We start from the raw sequence: 24578 nt of genomic DNA on the forward strand, positions 1-24578 counted from the left end.
TGTCCACAACATTTCCACCTCCAACAACACAAACACAATACTGTAGTGCACTGCACGCACACATACATTCAACAACAAACAAACAACACCCGAAGCTCCTAACAACAACAACAACAAAACAGCTCTGTTATTATTATTATCATCATCATAAGGTTTGTTGTTGCTGTGGTGGGGGGGGGATCTATCAAAGATCATGGCGACGCCGCCTCTGAGCGACCAGGACAAGAGGAAGCAGATCAGCGTGCGGGGCATCGTCGGGCTGGCCGACGTGGGCGAGATCAAGAAGAGCTTCAACAGACACCTCCACTTCACCCTGGTGAAGGACAGGAACGTCGCCACCCCAAGGGACTACTACTTCGCCCTGGCGCACACCGTCAGGGACCACCTGGTGGGGCGATGGATCCGCACGCAGCAGTACTACTACGAGAAGGACCCCAAGGTAAGTCGAGGACATCAAGGCAATAACCTGGCTTAAAGAAAAGCATATTAAAGTCATTTTATCGTCTACTCGGGCTTTTGTCAACACTCCAGACAGTTTTTTAAGTTGATTCATATACAGCTCCTTCTAAAATAATAGAATATTGTGTAAAAGACAAGTTCATTTTCTTAAAAAAGTGAAACTTTCATATATTTTCAATTCATTGCGCATAACGTGAAGTATGCAAAACCATTTAATTGTAATGATTAATGGCATACAGCTCATGAACATATAAAAATCCTATATCAATCCAATCCAATATTTTTAATCGGGAAATGTCGACCATCTGAATACTTGGCCTGGGCTTCTTTTGAACAAATTATTTTATCAAGGGGGCGTGTCATGGAGGTGACCAGCCTGTCACCTATGGCACATGGTGTTATGGAAGCCCACGTTTTCTTTGATAACAGCTTTAGGCTCATTTGTATTGTTGAATCTAGTGTCTCACTGACTCTCAGTCACACCTTCCTGAGTCTTGACAATACAACCTAGATTCTCTGTGGGGTGCACTGGGGTCCAGGGCAGTTGGCAGTTAATCACAGCAATACTATGGTCAGTACACCAATTACTAGTAGTTTTGGCACTGTGGTCACTGGTCAGGTGCCAAATTGAGCTGGAAAGGAAAATCAGCATCTCTATAAAGCATGTCAACATACTTACTTATGCCTATCTCTCCTTTTCATGGAGCATAGGCCGTTGACTACAGTTCACCAGAGTCCTCTATCCTGGGCCTTCTTTTCCAGCTGTTTCCATGTCAGTCCACAATGCTTGATGTCAGTCTCAAGGTCCCTGTGCCAGGTGTTCTTCGTCCTCCCTCTCTTTCTTGTGCCGGGTACCATCTAAGGGCTTGTCTTGTGATGCTGGTATTGGGCTTCCGAAGTGTGTGGCCGATCCATCCTCACCGTGTCAACATACTGAAGCACAAAGTAGTGCGATCAGTTGAAGCCAGTGTTAAGTTTTCACTGTCAGTGGACCAACACGAGCCGAAAACATGGGCTAAGTCATCACTGTGTTTTATCAAGTCCAGACTGTCCAGAGTCTCAACACAACCGTCTATATATGATGATGCTATTTTACAGCACTGTGCTTCCGTATGTTGACAAGCTTTATGTTGATGCTGATTTAAACTCCATTTGATTTCAACTCAATTTTAACCATCATAATACATTAATTGACAACTGGTGACTGATTAGCCTCTTTTGGAACCCTTCTATCACACCCGTGTGAAGTGAGGGGCACTCTTATCATTATACATCATCTCATGAACAACTGGATTTGTGTGATTGGTTTGTTAAATTTACGTCATATTTGGCGGACCTAATTTCTCCATGCATTGTCAATGGCAAATATGAGACATGTGGGGACAACATTTAGCGGACAATTGACCTAATTTCTCCATTCATTGTCAATGGCAAATATTGAGACGTGTGGGGACAAAAGCTGTATATAGGAGGGGCTAGCGTCCCTCAAAAAATAGATTGTAAACACAAACATCGTTTTGCTACCACCACCTATGACTAGTTTTGAGTGTTTTTGTAAAAAAAAATCACAAATTGTGATTGGCCAAATTCACAATCACTTCACATGGGAATGGGAATTTGTTCATTCAAGTCGAATATCATTATTAAATTCAAGAACCGCTGTCTGTCTGTCTGTCAGTCAGTCTGTCTGTCCCTTCCCTAGTATAGAGCAAGACAGCTGCTCGCCTTCCCAAGACAATCCCCCCTCCCCTATCAGTAATGTGATCTATTACATCACATTACCCACACTGAACATCATTTGCTGTTCATATATTCAGAACGGGTAAGGACTAGTCCCTTTAACCCAGCAACCTACCCTACTGCTGCTGGAGGCCAAGAGACAAAGATATTCTATAACAAGAGAGAAACTCAAACATCATTCAACTTACAGTATATTTTTGGAATCACCACTAGATGGTGCATCACTCCAATATGGCGGCATGTGCACATACAGATATGCAGAATTATTGTGTTATTGTAACATGATGTAACACCTCAAACATGCACATGAACATGCATGGTCGCACGAGTGCATGTGCATACATGCAACCTGAAATTCCGAAAGAATAAGTAGCTCATTTCTACTTTGATCCATTCATAATAAATAAATGAGTAAATAGTTATAGTAGTATGGATATTTTTATCTGTTCAACACAGAACAATTCTGTAGAAGCATTAAATATATGATAGTAGAATAAAAGACGTTTGTGTTTGTACAGCATGACTTTTTAATATTTTTTAAAGCAATCAGAAGTTGTGTCATCACCCCAAAATGTCGGATGGACTGGGTGCTGGTTGTTACTATGGGAGTGTCGTCTCTTGTTATAGAATCTCTTTGACCAAGAGTAAGCATTCAGAAAGTAAGCATTCAGAAAGTGCAGTGGTGCATGGATGAATTCTATTCATGTTATAGCACAATTAATGGAAATGTTATAGTTAACCCTAGCGCTGCTCCATAGCCTTAAAGGACAACTTTTGTTTTTTTTCAACCAAGGTTCATGTTTTAGGTTGTTATTAGAGAAAGTAAAAGATGAGTGTTAATTTTTTTTCTCCAGAGAGTTCACTACCTGTCCCTGGAGTTCTACATGGGCAGAACTCTCCAGAACACCATGATAAATCTGGGTTTGCAGAACGCCTGCGATGAGGCCATTTATCAGGTGTGTGTGTGTGTGTGTGTGTGTGTGTGTGTGTGTGTGTGTGTGTGTGTGTGTGTGTGTGTGTGTGTAATGTGCAAATTGTAATAATGAAGCCTAAAAAAGCAAACAAAAATACAAATTGTAATGTTCCAATGTTCAATGCAAAAAAATATACAATTCAATTGTTAACTGCAATTATTTGTGTGACAATCATCAACTTAAATGTGTAATCGTAACAGCCCTATTAGACATGAGGTTTCCACCTGACAGAGACGATTATGCAAATATTGATGGATTGTGACTTGTATTGTTTCAACAGTGTCGAATAATTTGCTCTGTGTCCTTAAGCTGTTATTCACAAGTCTTACTCCATTTAATAAACACAGAAAACCTGAAGCAATATTGTTGAATTATGCCATTAAGAAACTTTAATGAAAACGATACATACAATTGAATATTGATGTTTGCATCATCAACAACTTCTTTATCTGTGACGTACCTGCTGTATGCTTGTGTGTGTGTGTGTGCGTGCATGTGCGTGTAGTTGGGTTTAGACATTGAGGAGCTGGAGGAGATCGAGGAGGATGCTGGATTGGGAAACGGAGGACTCGGTCGACTCGCAGGTACATGTTCACACAATACAGACATTGCATTCACTTACGACAGCTCAGTGGCATTGTGGTTAAGCAAGATGATGACGCAAAAAAACGAATAAGAAAGAAAGACAATATGAAAATCATTTTAGAGACGGTCGCACTGAGGAAAAGACAGGAAGCAGAGCTGGAGGTAGCAGAGACTAAAATGTTGAGGTTCTCTATGGGAATAACAAGGATGGATAGGATCTGGAACGAGTACATCAGAGGGACAGCCCATGTCAGATGACTGATTCAAACTTTCTGTCTGTCTGTCCCCCCCACCCCTACGCAGCTTGTTTCCTGGACTCCATGGCCACGCTGGGCCTGGCAGCCTACGGCTACGGGATCCGATACGAGTTTGGGATCTTCAACCAGAGAATCACCAATGGATGGCAGGTACAGTACTCATGAATAAAAGCCTGCACGGCCCCCAGACTACAACATGGGTTCCCAAACCTTTCAGCCCGTACCCAAAATGAAGGATTCACGCGACCCCACTGTCAGTGCCCTGTTACCCTAACTTTGGGAACCCCTGGCCTAGATGGTCTTCCTCAGGGACTGCAGACGTGCACGTGCACGCTCACACTCACAAAAACTTAAGTTTAGGACATGAACAATAGAAAGAAGAATGGAGAAATCACCTGTCAAGGGCTTCTGCCAGAAATATGGGATGGGAAGCCTTGACTCTAAGGGGTGGGGCTTCTGGCCCAGGTTTCTTTCTTTTTACAGAAGTTTTGCGTTGTCATATTCTAATACAGACCGAATGCCCCATCTCGGCACTCTCAGTGGCTTTTTTTCCTTCCGATAAAGTAAAGTGGGGCGCCGTCTTGCTCAAGTGAACTTGAGCAACAAGAGCCACCACCAAGCGAGCTAAAGTGAGCACGTTGCGAAGTTTGCTTGAGCCGACTCCGAGTTGCAACCCGATCGGCACAGAATAGTAAATAATGTAGCGGGAACTGCGTTTTGCCCCAACGGCCACTCACAGTACAGTGACTACAGGGTCGGGCTGCTGGATGCAAGGTGTTGGGCTACTATGTCTGGCAGATATAGTTGAAGGGTGATTTCTCCCGCGTGCCGATTGAAAACGGTTGAGTTCCTCTATAAGTTTTTCCTCAAATGGGTGGTACGTGTACCCCTAGCTGTATGCAGAGGTAAGTGTAAAATGGAAACATTGTTGCAATTGGTTGCAGCTGCTTATACCCTATTTACACATCATCATCATCATGGCTTTGCTTCGCGAATGAAGATCTAGGGAAGTCACGTCTGCTGCAGGCACGTTGGTGCATGATGTGTTCTGATTTTTCTGCTTGTGCTGCATTCCAGTTCTTTCTTTTTCCTCTCTTTTCTTCTTCTTCGGCGCGTCGGTTTCTCTCAAAGGTAGACACGCACGCCACCATCGATGGTATGGCATGCATACATGCATACAAACACAAAGTCAGATGTAGAAGCGGCTAGCACCGCTAAAAATGGTTAAAACTCTGACCTACTGTTCCTCTCCCAGGTGGAGGAGGCCGATGATTGGCTGCGCTATGGCAACCCCTGGGAGAAGGCGCGGCCTGAATACATGCTGCCCGTGCACTTCTATGGCCACGTGCAACACACAGAGCATGGAGTCAAATGGATGGACACACAGGTGTGTGACACAAACACACTCACACACCACCCATTACGTTATTTTGAATTCGACCAACTAATTTACATCTTAGTATTTGTTTTATAAATGTGTGTGTGTGTGTGTGTGTGTGTGTGTGTGTGTGTGTGTGTGTGTGTGTGTGTGTGTGTGTGTGTGTGTGTGTGTGTGTGTGTGTGTGTGTGTGTGTGTGTGTCCATCCATTTGTGTGCCAGGTGGTCTTAGCGATGCCGTACGACACTCCGGTCCCCGGATACAAGAACAACACTGTGAACACCATGAGACTGTGGTCTGCTAAAGCTCCCAACGACTTCAACCTCCAGAACTGTACGTTCGTTCAATTTGTTTCATCTATGTGTTGTCTATTTCAGTGGTTCTCAACCTTTTGAGAGGATGGGGGGGGAACCCAGTGCCCGCACTCAATACAAAACGTCAGTGGTGTAAAGTAACTGTGTATATGTACACAAGAAGTTTTACTTTACTGGAATATTTCCAATTATTTTTCTTCTACTCCACTACCTGTCGGGAGCCATTTTCAAAATGTATGAAATTGAAAACTTGAAACGGGACATTCTGTATAATGAGTACTTTTACTTTTTATGCCAGTAATCTTGTAATTTTACTCAAGTAAATTTTGATTACAGGACTTTTACTTTACGTATTTCTGCATGGCAGTATTGATACTTTTGTCAGTTTTCTTTTTATACCACTGCCCCCTTTTCCGTTCTCTTGACCGCACCCTGACCCAGTACAACATGTGGTTGGTGTATAAGACAACTGAAGGCATAGCACTTAATTCAAGACACGATACAACCCTAAAACCCTTCCCGCGCTCACTCAGATCAGCTAACGTAGGAATGCTGTCCGAGCCTTGCCTATAACACCCCGGAAAACGCTCTCTGACCTGGCTCTCAAACTCCCACCCCGGAAAACGCTCCACACATCCTAGACTTTTCTTTGACCTGGCTCTCAAACTCCCACCGCGGAAAACGCTCCACACGTCCGAGACTTTTCTCTGACCTGGCTCTCAAACTCCCACCGCGGAAAACGCTCCACACGTCCGAGACTTTTCTCTGACCTGGCTCTCAAACTCCCACCCCGGAAAACGCTCCACACATCCTAGACTTTTCTCTGACCTGGCTCTCAAACTCCCACCGCGGAAAACGCTCCACACATCCTAGACTTTTCTCTGACCTGGCTCTCAAACTCCCCATTGCAGACAGTCATACATCGTCCTTGGCGAGTTGGCGGGACGAAACCTCCTATCTCCATATTCTGTTTTATTTGTTTTTTTCATAAATTAACTCCCTACTTCATCATACTATAGAGTCACACAAAAGCGTCTACTTTTGCTATTTTTGAATTTGAATCCTGAAAAGTAACCGTTTTGGACATATGAGGTTTCTTCGACGAAATGCAGATTCACTCCCAATTCACACTCATGCGATCAAGTTCAGACTCCACCTCAACCCCTAGCCCTTTACTCTCCTTGTATCTTCTTTATGCCACTTTGCCACGCAGACATATTGTTACTCATATGTTTCTCCACCACAAATGTTAAGAATGTTATCTATTTAGATTTAGAGCATGTTGATTTAAAACAGATGCTAGGTTCATTGTTTACCTGGTATCCAGGCTTTTTTGAGGGACTACATTGTTCTCTCTGCACTTTTGTGACTATATATACACCTTGTTTGTTGACTAGATCTCATGCTTACTCTGCTATTTATGATTTTGCACAGGCGTGTCGCTATTTGGTGTCTAGTTAACATTAGAATGTTACTGTGTGTGTGTGTGTGTGTGTGTGTGTGTGTGTGTGTGTGTGTGTGTATGTGTGTAGTTAACGTTGGAGATTACATTGAAGCTGTTTTAGATCGCAACTTGGCAGAGAACATCTCTAGAGTCCTCTACCCCAACGACAATGTGAGTCAAATCTATGTGTTTTTGTGTGTGTGATACATACAGATATTCATTCTTTGCAGGCCCATGTGGTGAAGACCAAATTGAGAGTATGCACATGCATTACTTTTCCACCGGGACACGCCCCCAGTGGCAAAACATTAACCAGCATGTAGCAAGTTTGGATGTGCTTGTTGAAAATCACTCAACCGTCCTGCCACCTGTTTCTAAATGTCACATAAAGCATAATGCATATTAGGCAGTAAGACGTTGAATTATTGAAAAGGAGCGCTTCCAAACTCCAAAACAAAAATAAGCAACTACTCAGATAAAGTGGCTCACAACATGTCTACGGTGGATTTTTATGGAACAAAACTTTGAGGATAATTCAAGCTTTCCGTATAGCTGCAATGTTGGTGAGTTTAACATTGTTTAATGTTATGGTAACAGGCTATACCACACCATGCCAGGCTAGTACTCGTGCCCTTCTTTTTTCCCCTTTACACCAAATCTCTTTGCTTGCCAATTTATTTCATGAATATTTGCCATATCATGACATAGGATAGGCACAGTGTGGGTTTTTGTTTTGTTTTTGTATTTACAAAATCTTTATCCCATGATTTTGTAAGCTCCTGGGTGCTACTCTCTCTCTGCCAACCTGGCCACTTCTTATCACCTGACAGGGGGGAGTTTCCCCGGTGGGACGTAGCGCATTGAAGGAACACGTTATTCCAACCAGTTCCTTTCCCCTCAATCAGGCAACCCAGCTGACTCACCTTTTTAGACAGGCCTATAGCCGGTTTTGTTAAATGTTGATTGCTTTATTTTAACTTTATTTTTTTCCTACTTTATTAGTGACTTGTTTCACTTTTATTGTTGTTAAAGCACTTTGTGAATGTGATTGTCTGTGAAAGGTGCTCTATAAATAAACTTTACTTACTAGAGGGAGGCAGTATAGAGCGTCGCAGTCCCTCCCCCTTTCAGAACAATGAGTGGCCCAGGAAATGAATCCCAATGCATTTTTCCCTTATTTCTTATTAAAAAAGAAAAACAACAAAAAAAGTGTTGTAACCTGCCATTTCTTTTCTATTTTCTAATTCTTTGTTTGGCGGCTTGGCCCGAAAAATTGTGTGTGTTGTCATGATTTGTCACAGAGTTGGCTTCGTACGACGCTTAAAAGGTCTTTAAATAAATTAATAAAGAAATGCCTATGGGAAAAATGCATTGGGATTCATTTCCTGGGCCACTCGTTGTTCTGAAAGGGTGAGGGACTGCGACGCTCTATAGAGGCCAGGATCACTGTAAGTTCTTCCTGAGGGTTCATGTTTTTAGACAGTCTTTCTGTGTGTGTGTGTGTGTGTGTGTGTGTGTGTGTGTGTGTGTGTGTGTGTGCGTGTGTGTGTCCAGTTCTTCGAGGGCAAGGAGTTGCGCTTGAAGCAGGAGTACTTTGTGGTGGCCGCCACCCTGCAGGACATCATCCGCAGGTTCAAATCCTCCAAGTTCGGCTGCAGAGACCCCGTCAGGACGTCCTTCGACACCTTCCCTGACAAGGTCACACCGAGGGGGGGAACTAATGAATACATCCCCCTTTTTAAGATATTTTTTGGGTCTTTTTTTTATTGTTGGGATGATAGTAGACTGACAGGAAATGGGGAGAGAGATGGGGGAAGACACGCGACAAAGGCCGTCAGGATCGTGAGTCGAACCCACGGCACGCCGTCAGGCCTAATGTGTGACATGACTTCAATCACGACTTTTCCCTAACCTTTGCCGCAAGCCACGCAATCCTCCCTACATTTTGACACTAAACTAGCTTTTTTCATTTTCGTTATTTCTCTGTCCCAGTAACACAGATCTAGCAGCATTATACATAGGACAATTTTGCCATTTGCCGTCAGACGGCGCTCACTTACAGGACCATTTTGTATGCCATTTATATCCACCATCTTTGCTGATACAGCTGGCCCAGGGTTTCCTCTTCTTCTTCTGTGGTGGTTCTAATGCGTGTACTTCCTGCGCTGTGCTAGGTGGCTATCCAGCTGAACGACACACATCCAGCGCTGGCCATCCCTGAGCTGATGAGAATACTACTGGACATGGAGAAGCTGGACTGGGACAAGGTGAATGGAATATACGCATACGTAATAATAATAAACAACTTTATTTGTATACCACCTTTCATTGCATGAAATGTAGCTCAAGTGCTTCACAGAGCAATACAGAAAACCTAAAACATTAAAATAATAGCAAAAAAGGCAGTGAATCAGGCAGAACAGTGAGGACATGAATAACAACACAAGCGAGATAATCTGAAATAGGTCTTGAGCTTTGGTTTAAAGCTATATACAGAAGCTGCCGGACACACAGTGTAATGGGAGTTTGTTCCAGGCCGTGGAAGCAGAATGCTGCTTCACTGTGTTTTTTTTATGAATGCTTCCGACCCATATTTTTTATTAGGTTTATTAAGTACATACAATTAACATTGTACTTGCACAGTGGGAACATTGTGTTTGTTATCCTGCAACCCTGTGTGTGTGTGTGTGTGTGTGTGTGTGTGTGTGTGTGTGTGTGTGTGTGTGTGTGTGTGTGTGTGTGTGTGTGTGTGTGTGTGTGTGTGTGTGTGTGTGTGTGTGTGTGTGTGTGTGTGTGTGTGTGTGTGTGTGTGCGTGTGCAGGCATGGGACATCACAGTGAAAACGTGTGCATACACCAACCATACAGTCCTGCCAGAGGCCTTGGAGAGATGGCCCGTCTGTTTGTTTGAGAAACTGCTCCCCCGACACCTCCACATAATTTATGAAATCAACCAGAGACACCTGGATGTAAGACACACACACACACACACACACACACACACACACACACACACACACACACACACACATGTCTTAAACATTTATTGTGATCTATATCACTGTTTCCCAAACTGTGGGTCGGTACCCGTTTGTGGGTCACGGACCAATTTTTATGGGTCACGACTCGAGTAAACATCTAAAAATGTCAAAACATTGTTATATATTATTTTCTTTTTTTAACATATATAATTGTATTCATTGTAAAACACAAATGGAAACAAGGAAATTCCATAAAGTAAAAATAATGTAGTGAAAATAGCCGATCTACAAGCTCCGTGCTAGTTTGAGTCCCGGGCAAACGTAATCTCTCTTTTGGATCTCGTCCTGAAAGGTTTGGGAACCACTGATCTACTGTATATTGTCTAAAGCAGGTGTCTGTGTCACACTTAAATATGTAGTGTGTGTGTGTGTGTGTGTGTGTGTGTGTGTGTGTGTGTGTGTGTGTGTGTGTGTGTGTGTGTGTGTGTGTGTGTGTGTGTGTGTGTGTGTGTGTGTGTGTGTGTGTGTGTGTGTGTGTGTGTGTGTGTGTGTGTGTGTGTGTGTGTGTGTGTGTGTGTGTGTGTGTGTGTGCGCGCGCTCTCAGAGGATCAGTTCCATGTTCCCAGGAGACGTGGAGCGTGTGAGGAGGATGTCCCTGATAGAGGAGGGCGATCCTAAACGCGTCAACATGGCTCACCTGTGTGTGGTCGGCTCGCACACCGTCAACGGAGTGGCCCAGATCCACTCTGACATCGTCAAGAGCACCATGTGAGAACACAGAGTGTGTGTGGTTGTGTGTGTTTGGTGGGCGCCTTCGTTTTTTTACATTGTAAGAGAGCTGTATGGCGCTTGTAACGTGCCTGCTTAGTAGGCCAGGCATAACATAGAACCAGCCAGTATACCTAATTTTCGTTTGCAGGCCAGCAACGATATGCAGTATGTATTGTACTGCATGTGATATTTACACGTTTGTGTTTGTTTTGCAGTTTTAAGGACTTCTTTGAGGTAGAGCCAGAGAAGTTTCAGAATAAAACCAACGGTATCACGCCTCGACGATGGTTACTGCTGTGTAACCCTGGACTGGCTGATGTTATAGTTGAGGTTGGTAAGACTTAGTAATACTAGCACTAGTACCAATACTAGGACTACTACCAGTACTCTTCCTACTACCGAAAATTAAGTTTGATTTGATCTCCTCTACCCAGGGGCGTCATTCGGGGCATCAGGGGCTGGCAATTGCCACCCAAATGGTGACAATAGTGGATCTACAAGCTCTCAACGTGTGGTCAAGTGACACGCTGAGAGCTTGTGTAGATCCACTATTTTAGAAATGGGGCTGTATCATGGTAACTTTTTGCCACCCCCTATTTCTTTCTGAAATGACGCCTGTAGCAGTACTAGTAGTAATGCTACTAAAGTGGTACAGTATGGGTGTGTTTGTGCTGCAGAGGATCGGAGAGGACTTCCTGACGGACATGTACCAGCTGAAGAGGCTTCTGGACTTCATCGATGACGAGGCTTTCATCAGAGACGTGGCCAAAGTTAAACAGGTGCACACCTTGTCTGTCTGTCTGTCTGTACACATACGTACACTATGCATGCCTACTCTACATGCCTGCCTGCCTATTTGTCTGTATGCCTGTCAGTGTGTGCAACAGCAGTTGTGATTGATTGAATACTGTATTAGCAGAATTGTTAATGTAGGTTATGCTGAAAGGATAACACTAAAAGCCACAGTGGGCTTGTTTTGTATCCATGATCCCAATGGTACCTGCTTGTACCATTGGGATCACACTGACTGCACTCCTCCAGTGACTGGACAGATACAAATAGTTCATCCTCTAGTCTAGTGTGTGCACAAGACGAGCACGAACGCAGGAGTTTTGCAGGAGTGCTCCGCCTGTCAGATTGGGCATCTCATTGAAAATTGCTCCTTTCCCCATGCTGTTTCACAAATTTATTTTAATCCCGTGTTCCTTCGTGATAACCAGGAGAACAAGCAGAAGTTTGCTGCCCACCTGGAGAAAGAGTACCAGGTGAAGATCAACCCAGAGTCCATCTTTGACGTTCAGGTGAAGAGGATCCACGAGTACAAGAGACAGCTGCTCAACTGCCTGCACATCATCACCCTGTACAACCGTAAGTACACGTCTGTTACGGTCTCCATCACCCTGTACAACCGTAAGTACACGTCTGTTACGCTCTCGATCACCCTGTACAACCGTAAGTACACGTCTGTTATGGTCTCCATCACCCTGTACAACCGTAAGTACACGTCTGTTACGGTCTCCAAACAAATAATCAAAATAACCAGTGTGTTTAAATCACTTTTTTTATTCTCAACTTAATGATAGGACACCACAAACTGGAAACGTTTAAATCACTTTTTATTTACTTCCCACAACAAAGGGAGGAATAAACAACTCAATAAACAACTCAATGCAATTACTTTACCAGAAGAAGAGGTGAAAATTGCCGTCTACAAGCTCACTGGGCTGAACGGGGGGCGAAGTGATTTTTGAGCTTGCAATTGTTACTAGTTTGGGTCCAGAGAGAATGTCTAATTTCTCATTTGGGTCACAGGCTGAAAGGTTTGGGAACCACTGCCCTATAGGGACGTTGAAGCTGCTCCCCCTCCCTCCCTGACTGACAAAACCAAAACTAAGATCTAACCGAAAAAGTTGAACTACCGGCGATCTCCAGGCCAAACTAAATTAAGGTTTGCTGAAAGAAAGGGCCATTCAGGGGCACAGTTGGTAGTGCTGTCGCCTCACAGCTAGAAGGTCCTGGGTTCGATTCCCGCTCGGGACGCTGTGGGTGCTGGCAGCGTGTTTCCTCCTCATCAGTGCCCATACCCGAGGCGGGTACCCGCACAAAAAACATGCAGTAATCCTGGTCTCTAAACTGCCTCCCCCTGGCCAGCCGGGGCGCCTGATGGAGGGGAAAGGAACTGGTTGGAATAACGTGTTCCTTCTAGGGCTGACCTTCGATTCCGTATTTGATGATCGATTCAAAATCGATTCCCGCGTTTCGAACGTCGACGCTTCGAAACGTCAACGGGGGGGGGGGGTGCGCGCGCGCGCGCGCGAGCAGTGACTCTTTGGCTTAAACAACGATATAGCGGAGAGAAAGGCATGCTTGTATTGGTCTCATTTATTTTAAACAATAAGCAACAACTGTAGCAGGCTTGCAGCCTTCATGAAAGCAGTGACGCACAAATAATTTGGCTTAATAAAACATCCGACCGTAACAAGTCAACTGCCTGAAACAGGCATTACCTCTCCATCAAATAAAAATATATATAATCCAAACTCCTCTGTCAATTGTAAACGAACGGTAACATGAATGAACTTTTCAAGCCTGACACTTGTCAGAAATAAAATCAACCACGGTTGATTTGATTGATCATAAAGTTAATGTGACTGTGAGTGTGCGTATGGGAAAAAATATATAAACTTCACAGATTATAGATCACTTGGAATTATAACAATCTGAGTATTGCCTGAATAATGCCACTAGTGAAATCCCATTTTTTTATCGACATGCGATGCCGATGGAGAAATCCCACATAGTTAAATTTACCTCATAGTCATGCTGCATGCGCTGTTGGTCGATGAAGAATTATAATCCAAGGTTTGTCAATCATATTATGGTTTATGGTTGAAAGTAAACCATAATATTAAAGTAAACTCTAAGAAGAGATCTGCAGACTGCAGTGCAGAATGCATGCAGCTCCACTTGCTAATTGAGTTGACATTTGCGCAACTTCACTGCATTACAGTAATTCGTTATTTGCCAGCACCTGCTCCAATATAGGCCTAAATCAAACTTTATTTATATAGCACATTTAAAACAATAAAAGCTGACCAAAGTGCTGTAGGCCTGCAGGCTGAAACAAGTGGAGCATCGCATCACCATCGGCGCAAAAAAAAAAAGCATAATTAAAAGACAAAACACAGGCAAATAGTATATGCTACATTATTACAATAATACGATCAGGTGCAATTAAATGCCAAAGAGAAAAGGTGTTTTGGTCTGGGTCTGTAGGAGCAAAAAATATCAATTCTTCGGTGCACTGAGCGCACTCACCATGTGAATCCAAGCAGCGTAATGGCTCATCGATAAAAGTTGAGATTTTATAGTGGCATTATTCAGGCAATACTCAACAGATTGTTATAATTCCAAGTGATCTATAATCTGTGAAGTTTATATTTTCATTTTCGTGTAAGTAATGTTTTTATATGACTTATCAAACAAGGTAGCCTATATTTAATGTCCACTGAGCTGTGGTGCATGCGCTTGCCTTCCTTGTTAACACGGGGAAAGAGGAGGCGTTGCGAGGTGCTGCGAGGCGCAAGCATGGCTCGCGGACCAAATGGGGCCGTCTCGCGGACCAAAAGCGGACGCTTTTTTTTAAATGACTATTCGATTCAAAATTTAAAAATCGATTCCCGTGCGTATCGATTGAACGTCGATTAATCGATTTTTTTGGGTCAGCCCTAGTTCCTTCCACGTGCTACGTCCAACCAGGGAAACTCCCCCCCGTCAGGTGTAAAGGAGCAACTTGGACACTAATGCATGAAGGAAGCATGAGTTCAAGTCCGTTGTTCTCCCCAGGTTGGCGGAGGGTGTGTAGAGCCCAGGATCACATTAGATAATTGACACAGGGGTGAAAAATGGGTTACAAAATCGTGGGATAAAACAAATATTTAAAAAAGAAAGAAAGGGCCATTCAACAAATCATAGTGTGGGACTGAGCTCTTGCTGAGTCTGTCAGTCAGTGTCATGTAGTGTTGATTTCGACAGCTAATTTTGATTTAGTTTTAGTCATATTTTAGTTAGTCTAGTTTTCTACAGTTGATTTTGTCAACGAAAAGGCATTTTGGTGGGCCTTGATGGTGTCGTAATGCCTGATTTTACACTGTGTTGCATGCTATATAGCCGATCTACAAGCTTGTAGATAATGCTGCTAGAGGTTCCGTTGGCTGAACTTGGTCAAGTTGCCTCTGAAAAGAAGAGAACACCTAAACACAGACATCAGCTGATTTCTCATAGATGGGCTAGAATGTGAGAGTTTACATAGTGAGTCATTATGACATGCAGTTACTGCCCCCTGTCTGTGCAGCACAGAACTACAGGTGATTTGCACAAAGTGAAAAAATGTTTTCTTGTTGTTGTTTAGGCATCAAGAAAGATCCCAGCAAGCACTTTGTTCCCAGGACAGTGATGATCGGAGGAAAGGTACATGTTGCGTGCGTGCGTGTGTGTGTGTGTGTGTGTGTGTGTGTGTGTGTGTGTGTGTGTGTGTGTGTGTGTGTGTGTTAGATACTGGGAGGAGATAGATTTGAACTGTTTTTCATATCATTCAAAATGGCGGGTGATCTAAAGGTCAGAGGTCAAAAGTTAGAGCACGAAAGTTGTTCGGCATGAGGAGACACATACGTGTATCGACGTTTTATTTTATTTATTCTGTAAAACGGTCCATGGGCTATGCGTGGTCAAAGATTGCATTTTCAATTGAGTACTATAGCGCCACCCTTTGGCCAATGGCCGTGGGCTTTGCATAGTCAACTTTTGGCATTGGCCCTCTACCATATTGCCACGTTTCGCGAAAACCGACTGCACGGTTCAGCCAGAACTGCTATTTTTGGCGGAAGAAGGAGGAGAAGGGAAAAAAAGACAAACAATAAGTGACCAACGTCCTTTCTGGACGTACTTGGTCCCTTTAAAAAAAAAAAAGAAGCTATATTTTCAATAAAATTGTATTATTTGGAGACCCATCAATTACAATATCGTCATGGCCACACTGGTGGGTATGAGAAGCACTGATGAATGACTTATGAGACGTGTGCTCCACTAGGCGGCGCCAGGCTACCACATGGCCAAGATGATCATCAAGTTGATCACCTCAGTGGGTCAGGTGGTCAACAATGACCCCACCGTGGGTGACAGGCTGAAGGTCGTCTACCTAGAGAACTACAGGGTGTCTCTGGCTGAGAAAGGTACTGTGCGTGTGTGTTAGCATACTTGTGAGGACCGCATTATAGTAGAAGTTATACTATAAGTTATACCATTATAGTATAGTACAATTTTCTTGGTCCTTTAGCGATTCAGGTTTGGAAAAAGGAAAAAGATTCAGGTTTGGATTTGACATTTATAAGTTAGTTTTAAGGATTTGATTTTCTCCCTGGAAATAAAATCATCTGGGTTTCCGAGGCTAAGGGATTTGTGATTAACTAATTACGTCTAAACAATAAAGGTGCCAAAAACTGGACTAAAACTAAATGGTGTGTTTTTGCCAACTAAATCAGAGCTTGCTGTCAAAATGAAAACGCGTGTGCGTGTGTGCGGTCCTCAGTGATCCCGGCAGCAGACCTGTCGGAGCAGATCTCCGTGGCGGGGACAGAGGCCTCGGGGACAGGCAACATGAAGTTCATGCTGAACGGAGCGCTGACCATCGGCACCATGGACGGAGCCACGGTGGAGATGGCCCAGGAGGCTGGGGAGGACAACCTGTTCATCTTCGGCATGAGGGTGGAGGACGTGGAGCGCATGGACCAGCAGCAGCACGGGTGAGTGAGAGGACTTGTTCATCCATCATCTGCTTTTCATCAGCTTGCAGAGCTGATCATGTGTCAGGCTGTTCATACTTCAACACTTCTTATTCAACTCAACTCTTCTTTTCACTTCTACACTTTTTGACCATTGGCTATTTGGCTATCCTTCAAGCCAATGGGGAGGCGTTCCCCCCCCACACACTTTCTCCCCTAGCCTAGAATTAAGGTCCACAAAAGAAGAATGATTGGAATGTCAATCTCTCTTCAGTCATTTCTTGTTTTATTTTATTTTATTTTTCACGATTTTTTCACCCGGTGCCAATTGCCTAAGTTGAAATCCTGGGCGCTGCTCACCCTTTGCCAACATGGGGAGAGCCCCGAACTGAACTCATGCTTCCTTCAAAGCATGATGAGTCCAAGCCGCTTCGCATCACCTGACAGGGGGAAGTTTCCCTGGTAGGACGTAGCACGTGGAAAGAACACATTTTTCCAACCAGGTCCTTTCCCCTCCATCAGGTGCCCCAGCTGACCAGGGGGACAATTTACAATTTAGGCATTTAGCAGACGCTCTTAATCCAGAGCGACTTACATTAAGCAAGAACAAAAGCATGGGAATACATCACATAAAAGCATTTATCATGAAACATGCGTAAGCTAAGAAAGTAACAGTGGAATATCTATGGGGGAGGCAGTATAGGGATGCGGATTACTACATGTTTTTTTTTGTGAGGGTACTTACTCTAGGGGACACGAGGAGAACATGCAACCTCCACACAGAAAGGCCCTTTCGCCAACCCCACCTAGTGTATATGGGCGCTGATGACGCGGAGGAGAGAACACGCCCCAGGCGCCCACAGTGTCCCTGGTGGGATTCGAACCCGTAACCTTCTAGCTGTGAGGCGACAACGTTACGTGTGTGTGTGTGTGTGTGTGTGTGTGTGTGTGTGTCTGTGTGTGTGTCTGTGTGTCTGTGTGTCTGTGTCTCTATCTCTATCTCTATCTCTATCTCTATCTCTATCTCTCTCTATCTCTCTCTCTCCCTCTCCCTCTCTCTCTCTCTCTCTCTCTCTCTCTCCAGGTACAATGCCAGAGAGTACTATGACCGTCTACCAGAGTTGAGGCAGGTGATGGATCAGATGGAGAGCGGATGCTTCAGTCCTTCACAGCCGGACCTGTTTAAAGATGTGGTGCACATGCTCATGAACAACGACAGGTAAGAACAGCAGGGGCGGGGCCGCAGCAAGGCATTCTGGGACTTTAGGATGTGAAACCCTGGGTGGGAAATTAAATGGTCTTCATTTATCGTGGGTGTGGGTGTGTGGTGTGTGTGTTGACTATGAGGCCCACATCCACAGTGTGTGTGTGTTGTGTGTCTCCAGGTTCAAAGTGTTAACTATGAGGTTGTTGTGTGTCTCCAGGTTCAAAGTGTTTGCTGACTATGAGGCTTACATCCACAGCCAGGAGGCCGTCAGTGAGCTCTACAAGGTAACGCTTCTAGTTTCATCTCAATGTCAGCTTGTTCCCATAGTGGAAGAAGTACTCTGATTATTTACTTAATAACAATCTTTTACTTGAGTAAAAGTGCAAAGTTATTGGCATCAGAATATCTTTAAAGAACACGTCACCCATTTTCATCCTAGTCTCTGTATGTGTGTGTAATACGTACTTCTGTAATCCACGTAATTTGAGACCTGTTCGCCCCACCGACTTTAACTTCGACACATGCGTTCCACACCACCACAGGGAGTGCAGTGCACAGCCTTGACTCGGTCGGATGCACGGTTGTCCAGAACGGCCAGAAAAGGCTCCGGTCAGGCTCTACCAGTGGACCTAATGAGCCTAAGTCCCCACACCAATTTTCAGGCTCTACCTGAGCCATTTCCCCTCACCTGCCATTTGATTACTTAGTCATTCCACTTTTCATATTTGTTTATATTATTTCAAAAGTTTTTTTTTCTTTTTAATTAAAAAACAATTATTTACATTTTAAAGCAAATAATTAAATTAATAAAAACAAAATAATTAATAAGTACTGAAAATAGACGATCTCCAAGCTTGCAATGCGGTGCAAAGTGACGCGTTGTGCACTTGTAGATCTGCTATTTTCACTGGTTTGGGTACCGGGCAAACGTCTAATCTCTCTTTTGTTTGTCGAAATGAAAATGTTGGGAACCACTGGCTTACTGAGCGTCTGTCCTCACCAGAACCCCAAGGAATGGACCCGCATGGTGATCAGGAACATCGCGGGCTCGGGCAAGTTCTCCAGTGACCGGACCATCTCCCAGTACGCCACCGAGATCTGGGGGGTAGAGCCTTCCGACATCAAGATCCCGCCCCCTAACGAGCCGCTCTTCGAGTCCCGTGAGGCGTGAGGTGTTCGTTTACGCGGTGAGGCGACTCAACGTCGTCTTCGCTCATCGTTTTGTATGCAAGTCATCTGAAGATGATGCAGCTGGGGGTAATATCATGATGTTTATAGTACTACTGCAACGTAAAGCTCAGGTTTATACTTTGTCGCGTGACGGTGCAGAATAGCAGACGGAGCATAAATTTAGCTTCAACGGTCATCGTTTCTCTAAACTTCCTCAAGTACGCAAATTACTGGGATCACACAGAGGACGGATGATTCTGGTGAATGTATGGGATGTGTCGAGGTTGGATGTTTAATATTCATCCGTTCATTAAAATCTGTCGTATTCTAGAATTCTCTATATATTATGTGACCCTGTTGCTGTGACTGCCTGATATAGCTGTTCAGTTATACACGCATGTTTATATTAGGGATGGGATGATACAAAAATCACAATTATTGTGGCTAACAACAATAATCATGAATAACGATATTATCGATAATCAAATTATGCTTAAAACTGAAAATGCCAGACTGGATTTGTGCAGAGTGACATAAGAGCTTACCAAATGCGTCTGTTTTTGTTGTACTGAATTTCCAGCTCAACAAAAGCACATTCATCCTAGTGTATGACGGAGGACAATTCGACGATAGATTTACATCTCTGGTATACGGATATTGTGAAAAAGAAATATCACGATAAAACCTATCATCGTCCCATCCCTAGTTTATGAACTATGAACTCCGAGGTATGATAATGGTCAATTATTACTTTACAGATGACAAGCATTAAGTCACTGCTAGTGGAACGTTACTCCTGCATGTAAAAGGCACAGCTAAAAATGGCAACACAAAAGACACTCCTCTAGGGCTGGGCAATACTAGAGTTGATTTCGTCAACTAAAACTGATAAAAATGTTTGTCGACTACCTTTTTTCACTGAGCAAAATTACAAAGAAACTAAGCTACGAATACTAAGACTAAATAAAAACTAGACCAAAATGTTGAAGAAAAACTAGTGGAGAAGAGATCCAGAAGAACTAAAAGAGAAATCATTGTTTGGTTGCATGCTGAAAATCGCAGATCTACAAGCAAGCTTGCAGATTCAGCATGCAACAAAATCAGGCATTAAGACACCATCAAGGCCTGCCAAAATACATATTAATCGACTATATCAACTATAGATTTAGTCTACTAAAATGTGATGTTTAGTTTCAGATTGCATTTGCATTTCAGATTACTAAAATATGAAATATTGGAATTTTATTCAAATGACTGACTTAAACTAAATCAAAATTTGCTGTCAAAATCAACACTGGGCGATACAGACAAGATATGCCTCTATCGATATTGTGATGGTAATATTGTGATAATACATTTGTTTTAAATAAATAATAGGTATAGCCGATCTATATGCCCACTACACCATGTTGTGTGCATGTGGATCAGTTTATTTTTGCTATTTTTGAACATATTTTAAAGTCATACTGTACCTTAGTTGCAAAGTTATTTTTTTAGTATTTCACAAGTATGTTTCGCAGTAACCATCTCACATAAATGTGTGATGAATTGTGTGAACACAAGCCCTACTCTATGCTGTGTTCCAACTAAGGGGAACCCAGTATAACGATTGATAGTTAGGAACCAAATGGACCATTAATATGGGTCTGTAACTCATAGTGTACACATTTTGTACACTCAAAGAGTTATGGGGGTGGCCTGGGCCATGGCTCAGTGGTCCAGGCACCTTGGCTGGTAATCCAGTCTGGCAGTGTGCCGCGGGTTTGACTCCCGATCCCGACGGCCTTTACTGCATGTCTTCCCCCCCCCATCTCTCTCCCCATTTCCTGTCAGCCTACTTTCTGTCCCTCCATAGTCTCACGTAGCCAGACAACTATTCCGAATGCTATATAGAGTCTGGGACTATAGCCCCCATGAGCTGAGTAACGGAAGCTGCCATTTCCGTTAAAATATATATTTTTATTTCCTTTTCTTCTAAGCAACAAGCTAGCTATAGCCTTAGATGTTTTCTATTTATATTAGGATAGATATGCGCGACTGTAAAGACGAAACGTAAGTGGCGAGGAGGCTCCACTTCCGCTGTATCCGGATACTCGTGAGACCTTTTTCGTTGGCCCAGACTGTATGATGAAGCTTATGGAAATCGCAGAGGCAACAACACGAGACTAGTCCCTCCATTAACAAATATATAAAAAAAAAGAGTTATGGGGGTTCGTGGCCTAATGCATGGCATACCAAACTGAACCACTGCTCCTCCCAAACAGTGTTTTGGAACAGGAATTGTGTTTTGTTTTTGTTGTTTTGCAATAGCGAAGCCATGTGCAAAAATAGGCTATGAACATATAATATACAAATAACGTGCATGAAGAACAAAATGCGTCCCATACAACACAAAAAGGCCTTCCGACCTTGGCAATTATTATGTATTTGGCCATCGACACCCATCTGTTTGTGCCAGAGATCTCCATACAGAATACAATTCAAAATTTGTGTTGCTAAAATGTTTCAAAAAAGTGTTCGTGTTTTTTTTGTTTTTTTTTATGTGTCTGATTTATACGTATGTATAGAGTTGAAGTAGTTAAAAAAGAAAATCTTATGTTTATTTATTTTTATTATTTTTGTAAGAGTAGCCAATAATTTTACCCCCTTCTTCTCCCCAATGTATTCCTCCCCACACACATTTGTGTTGTCACTACTGTTGTATCCTACTGACTCAACACTCGCCAGGTGTGGCCCCAGCCTGTAGGAGTGGCTACATGTACCAATACCACCCTCCCCACCCGGCTTCCCTCCCCCAATTTGAAGGGGGAGGTGACAAACCGATGTATTGAGCCTACGGGTGCGTTCGGAAATGCGCACCACGAATGTGGTCCGTTTGTTGAGTGTGGTGGGCGGTGACGTCACAGAGTGCGTTCAGTGTGCCTTATTTACGAACGACCACAGCTGTGACGCATTCACACGAATCACACCGGACAACCCCAGCTTCAGGGTAGGGTCGCTCAGTGCGGGCACTCGGCACACCCGGTGCGCAGCGCACTGGATTTTCGAACGACAACACACCGAGTGCACTGAATAAACGAACGACAAGAGAGCACACCAGTGCGTTCAGGGCGCATTTCCGAACGCACCCTATGACACACAGGGCGTGTTCGGAAATACCTCACCGGAGCGCACTCGCCTATTAGTTTGCATTGCACAGTGCTCAGTGAGCTTTCCGAACACGCCCTCAGTATGGCATCCCCCTTGTACCTCCCCCTTCACATACAATAGATGCTGTGATCTTTTGTGGCCAGATGTAAGTTTTCTAAATCACTGTAAAATTTTGTACACATTTAAAAAACTAAAATCATATTTAGTCACTTGCTAAAAATCATATTTATCCCCCGTCCCCGTCAAAAACGAAAGACAGAAGCAAATGAAAAATAAATAACATTCATCTTTTACTTTCTCTAATAATCTAAAACATGACACTTTGTTGGGGAAAAAAAGTTGTCCTTTAAATTAGTTAAACTGATTTCAATCTACCATTTTCAACCTTATCTTCATATAAACACTAATGCTCATGCAAGGGATAGTTGACGACGAGAAGGTCTTGGTTGAGAAATAAAGGATTATTAGATAAAGTATTTTTTGCCATATCACAATATTACTTGATATTAATCAAAAAACACAGATGATTGATATCGATAGAATATTTATATATTGCCCTGCCCTACACTCCTCGAAAACTAGTTTGGAATAGCAACGTGTCAAACTAGTGTCCCAGTATATACAGTATGAATGTAATATGGGATCCAGCACTACTATTTATCATGAAAGCCTTAAATGTTTGCTGTTGTTTACTACTGAGCCATTTGGTTGTGCATTGACACAGATACATCCTCAGTCTTAATTTCACTATGGCATGTAAAAATTTACAAATCCGTCCTATGCAATATAAATGTTATTTTTTTATTTTCTTTAAACGGAGGTGTTCTAAATACAAATTGACATCATTCAGAACTTCTGAATATGATGGGAGGTCTCAGAACTTTCTCTCAGAACTTGTTGCACCCCAAGATGTCCTCCTGACTCCGTCCGAAATGGCAGTTGGAAAATGGAAATGCTCAAGTAAAGTACAAATACCAGAAAATTGTACAGAAAGTACAGTACTTATGTAAATGTACTTGGTTACTTTCCACCACTGCAAATTATCTCTACTGTAGTCTGAACCCGAGCTTGCAACTGCAGTACAGTGTACCGTGATCCTGATGGTCAAAGGCGGTATTGAATGTATAATATCAAATATTCACATATTGTGTAAAATGCCTATAAAGTTTGACTGTTGAGTTAAATTAACACTTGAGGATTTTACTGATATTCTTTTTCCAGGCAGCTGGTTGTCCTTCATGTTGAACCATTTAGGGTTACATTTCACTTGTTTTACAACAGTGTTGTGTTGGCTCTATTAAAGTGCCTTGTTTGTTTTTGGACCATTAACGTCCTTAATAAAATAAATGTCCACTGTTGCCTTCAATTCACATGTGACATTTTTGAGGCCCATAGTTGGGCCTCTTATAGCGCCACAAGGAGGTACATTTACAGATGTTGTCCAAACATCACGCAAGTCAGCGAAGTTGCTACTCTATAGCCATTAAACAAAATCGTCTTTCAGATTTGTGCTTCGTTTTGAACAAAACAAATCAAATCATCCGAGGTGGAAAGCCTGGTGACGTGAGGTTACTCAAATCATGACCACAGCGTGTGATATTTTGCACGCACGTTCCCATTATAGTCAGGTTCACTATGTATTTTTGTTCAAAATATTTGGAGATTAGTAAAACTATACATTTTTGGGGTCTTCAGAGCATGGGGAATCCAAAAATCTATGTTGCCATTTGCACAGACAATTGCATGGCTGCCATGTTGGACTTTCAAAATGGCCAACATAAATGAAATACATAATTGGTGTTATCTTGGCTTCTAGACAACCTAGAAACTTAGGCTAATTAAACATGACAATCCTATGTCTTCTGGGCCAAGGAATCAAATGAATACCAAGTAAATTGTGCTCCGGATCTTGTAACAAAAGATTTGTCTTGACATTTTACTTTTTTGTAAGTAATGGTATAGTTGCTCGGTTGGAGTGCTTGGTGTGGAATTGCCCTTCATGGTACTTCACATGGTATCAGGTACGGTCGCCCCTAAACCATCTGACCCCTCAATGTTTCCGCCGACCTCACGCCGACCGCTCAGTCCGACGGTTCTTTTAGTTTTTATTTAGTTTTACTGAGAATAAGGTTAGAAATAAGTTTAGGGTTAGGCATAGTTTTACTGGGGTTAAGTTTAGGAATAGGGTTAGGTTTGGGCATAGTTTAACTCCTGAATGCAGTGCCTGGTACTGGGAGTCTGGTGCAACGCACAGGTCCTGGGCCTGGTGAGAGCAGGAGTGGACCTGGTGAGACGTAGGAGGGGCCCGGTCAGGAGTCAACCCACAGAGCTTAGTAGTCCTTCCATGCGCCAGATTTTGGTTCTCCCAG

General features: G+C 43.1%; 1 protein-coding gene across 2 annotated transcripts; it reads left to right on the plus strand.

Moving 5' to 3' along the window:
• LOC308328673 (glycogen phosphorylase, brain form) lies at positions 1-23567 on the plus strand. 2 transcript variants are annotated; one of them, XR_013965322.1, is made up of 21 exons: positions 1-439; positions 3054-3155; positions 3679-3757; positions 4062-4165; positions 5271-5402; positions 5615-5726; positions 7240-7322; positions 8706-8849; positions 9326-9418; positions 9973-10119; positions 10736-10899; positions 11118-11232; positions 11580-11681; positions 12123-12270; positions 15314-15372; positions 15992-16133; positions 16490-16703; positions 17767-17901; positions 18107-18173; positions 18893-21574; positions 21647-23567. XR_013965322.1 is itself a non-coding variant. In XM_080782698.1 (20 exons), exons 1-20 carry the CDS (start codon positions 194-196, stop codon positions 19058-19060), a joined length of 2556 nt encoding a protein of 851 aa, XP_080638824.1. In that variant the 5' UTR covers positions 1-193; the 3' UTR covers positions 19061-21577. The 2 variants fall into 2 exon arrangements, 1 of the variants encoding a protein (XP_080638824.1); XM_080782698.1 differs by lacking the exon at positions 21647-23567 and having other exon boundaries at positions 18893-21577.
• Positions 23568-24578: the final 1011 nt, after the last annotated feature.

This window comes from Protomyctophum bolini (genome assembly GCF_963924005.1).
Source record: "Protomyctophum bolini genome assembly, chromosome: 14".
In the NCBI taxonomy this organism is placed as follows: domain Eukaryota; kingdom Metazoa; phylum Chordata; class Actinopteri; order Myctophiformes; family Myctophidae; genus Protomyctophum; species Protomyctophum bolini.